Below are 2,837 nucleotides of genomic sequence, written 5' to 3' on the forward strand. Positions count from 1 at the left end.
TACTTCAGTTATTTTCTAAAGCAAGGTGCATTCTCATTTGTTGATATAACCTTTAAAATATGTAGATTTACTACAAAATAGAGCCTTTATACCAAATTTGGTACATCTTTTTGCTACCTAGGAGTAGCCCTATAACTATATTTAAGCACAGTACATAGCTTAATATTTTCAGTTTCTTATTACTTACTTGTACATTTTACTATGTTAGAAAATGGTGGCGGAGATATTGCTGATTTACTTGATCATATAACTGTTTGCTCATGACTTGTGTCAAGCTGCTTTAGGATGGTAACTGGAATTTAATTAAACACACATCAGGATATCAAATTATTTGATTAAACAAAACAAGCTCTTAGTACAGTACATGACTGACTGTGCCATATTTATAACAGCTTGATCTCAAAAGTTGGATGTTTTCCCATTAATTCTTTCTTTATATAGAAAAGCAGCCTTTCACTCAAAGTTTTGAGACTCATGGATTCAGCACATTTAATTTTTATTTAAATGTTTTAAGAGATTATAATAAATTGAAGCCTAAACGTATCTTGTATTAAATTCAGATTTCACTTTAAACTGGTTGATTTTTAAAAAGAAAGAGATTATAATTTAAATAACAAAATAAAAACATTTTGTTTAAACATTGATTTTTCTCCACCCTGCCCACAGGGCATGAGATGTGCTTTTCCATTCGGTTGTAATAGCAAAGGGACAGTTGTCCAAGGGGTGGGTAGACCACTTGGTGCTATTTTCTTTTTTCCCTAACTAGCAGTTTTTCATAGAAAAGTCCCTGGCATGATTCGTTTCAGGCCACTTGGAGGAAATACCCAATGGCTGTTGACAAATGAGCCGCAGAGGAGTGGGCGGAAACTAGAGAAATGTGGAAAGAGCAAAGAGCTGTGGTGTTACGCTGACGCCCCCACAAACGTCATCCTGAGCTCAGCCACCCAGAGGAAAAACAAGGGTGCTAGCGAAACTCACAGAGATCACTGCTTTCTGCTCTCCCAGCTAGGCACCTGCGGACAATGCGGGTCCCAGGATGGCAGCAGGTTTCGCAGCACTGACAGTGGGGGTGGTGGTGTCCCTCTGCCTGCAGATATATGGTAAGCCATCTTCATCCCTTAATCAGCAGCCAGTGTCTTCCCTACTTCTTAAATACTAATCCTGGGCTCCTGCTCCCTTCCCTCCTCAGCGCTGTGATTCACAGCCCAGGGTTCGGGTTGGGAGCTTGGTTAGGTGGGCTGGGGGCAGGAGGAAGTGTGTGGAACCTCTTGGATTTTTAATATTTCATTCATATTTATTTGTATGCTTGCTTTCACATAAGATTTCTCTGGGTGACACTGGCAGGGCGGCAGGAGGGAAGGGGTGTAGATAGCTTGTCCCTCACTCTCTCCTCTGGTTGAAGTACACATCTTCAGTGCCTGAAATCCCCATTTGTCCCTGTACATCGTCTGTCTCCATTCGGGGAATGCTAATCTGGACCCCAGCTCCCTGTGAACATGGCCCCTTGTCGCTGCAATGACCCTTTGTGAAGTCAGTGTCACCAGCCCTCCTGAGCTTTGCTCACTAGTGCTCGCACACCATGGCTTTGGGAGCAGGTGGTGGGTTCATATTTGTTATTGAACAGCAACCGCTGCAAAGGAGGTAAACAGGAAAGCAGCGACTGCCGTTAGCTGATAATATTTTGACATTGGACCAGGAAATGTTATAGCTCAGAAGACACAAGGTGTTTGGAGCCCAGGGGTCTTTCCCCTCCACATAGCAGCAGGATGGCTGGATGCAAGCTGAGAACTAAGTCGTTGAAGTTTTCAGTTACCCAAGGTCCCAGAGGCAGTCTGTGACAGAATAGGAAATTGAACCCAGGTGTCCTGAATCTCATCCTAACTACTGGACCAGTCTTCCTAGGGTTTTGTCTAAAGGGTAGAGTCATTCTCAGATGTGTTCCTTCTCTGAGTGGTCTTACTTGCCATTGTATTCGTGCTTGTATTGGCTACACCAAGGAAGAAGATGTCCCTCCACAGCCCACAAATCAAAATACCCAGGGCTGCAAGCTCCTTGCCCATCTCAGTTGGATTAAACCAGCAGCAACTTCAGAAAGGAACAAAGCGACAGGAAATTCTTTCAAAAAAAATTCCACGGCCAGTGTTCTGTCTGGTTAGAAAATCCATTCTCCATGCCCATTCCCTAGAATGCCACTCTCACCTGGTCCAGTCTAGGAACTGGGTTTCCTCTGACTGTGATTTCTCTGAAAATATCTCTGCATTTTTCTGCCTTTACCATAATCGGTCAGTAGCAAGTACAGCACTTCTGTGTCATTTCAAATAACTGTCAGGTGGTTCTAAGTTCATCAAACTAGTGTCAGACAACCATTCCTCAGTCAAAGAGGGGGAAGAGGAAAACATCCAACAATTTAATTGCCAAAGCACTGTCAAAATATTAAATAAATATCCTTCACAACACTTCGTGGTCCAGTAACTGATCAGGAGACTAGGACTTGTGGACCTGGTTCTATTCCTGGCTCGGCTACTTATTTCCTGGGTGATCTTGGGCTAGTCACTTAACTTCCCTCGGCCTCAGTTTTCCTATCTGCAAAATAAGGATACTGATTAGAGCTGGTCAGGAATTTTTCAACAAAAAAGTTTTTACCACTGAAAAATGCAGATTTGTCAAAACTGAAATTGTGGTAAAGAGCCAGTTTCAATGAATTTCCCAACTCAGAAACCTGTGAACATTTGTTTATAATGGAACCACGAATTGGTGCTTCTCACCTCTGGTTTTTTTGTTGGTATTAATAAGAAAGAAAGAAAGAAAGAAAGAAAGAAAGAAAGAAAGAAAGAAAG

General features: G+C 42.2%; 1 protein-coding gene across 1 annotated transcript in view; it reads left to right on the forward strand.

Moving 5' to 3' along the window:
* The first annotated feature begins 1,036 nt into the window (after nt 1-1,036).
* Nucleotides 1,037-2,837, forward strand: part of IL10RA (interleukin 10 receptor subunit alpha) — an 8,117-nt gene continuing 6,316 nt past the window's right edge. Inside the window, exon 1 of the mRNA XM_024207350.1 lies at nt 1,037-1,100. Within this exon, the coding sequence (XP_024063118.1) occupies nt 1,037-1,100 (64 nt within the window). The remainder of the gene's footprint in view (nt 1,101-2,837) is intronic.

Source organism: Terrapene carolina, unplaced genomic scaffold, assembly GCF_002925995.2.
Source record: "Terrapene carolina triunguis isolate 2854851 unplaced genomic scaffold, T_m_triunguis-2.0 Scaffold374, whole genome shotgun sequence".
NCBI lineage: Eukaryota > Metazoa > Chordata > Testudines > Emydidae > Terrapene > Terrapene triunguis.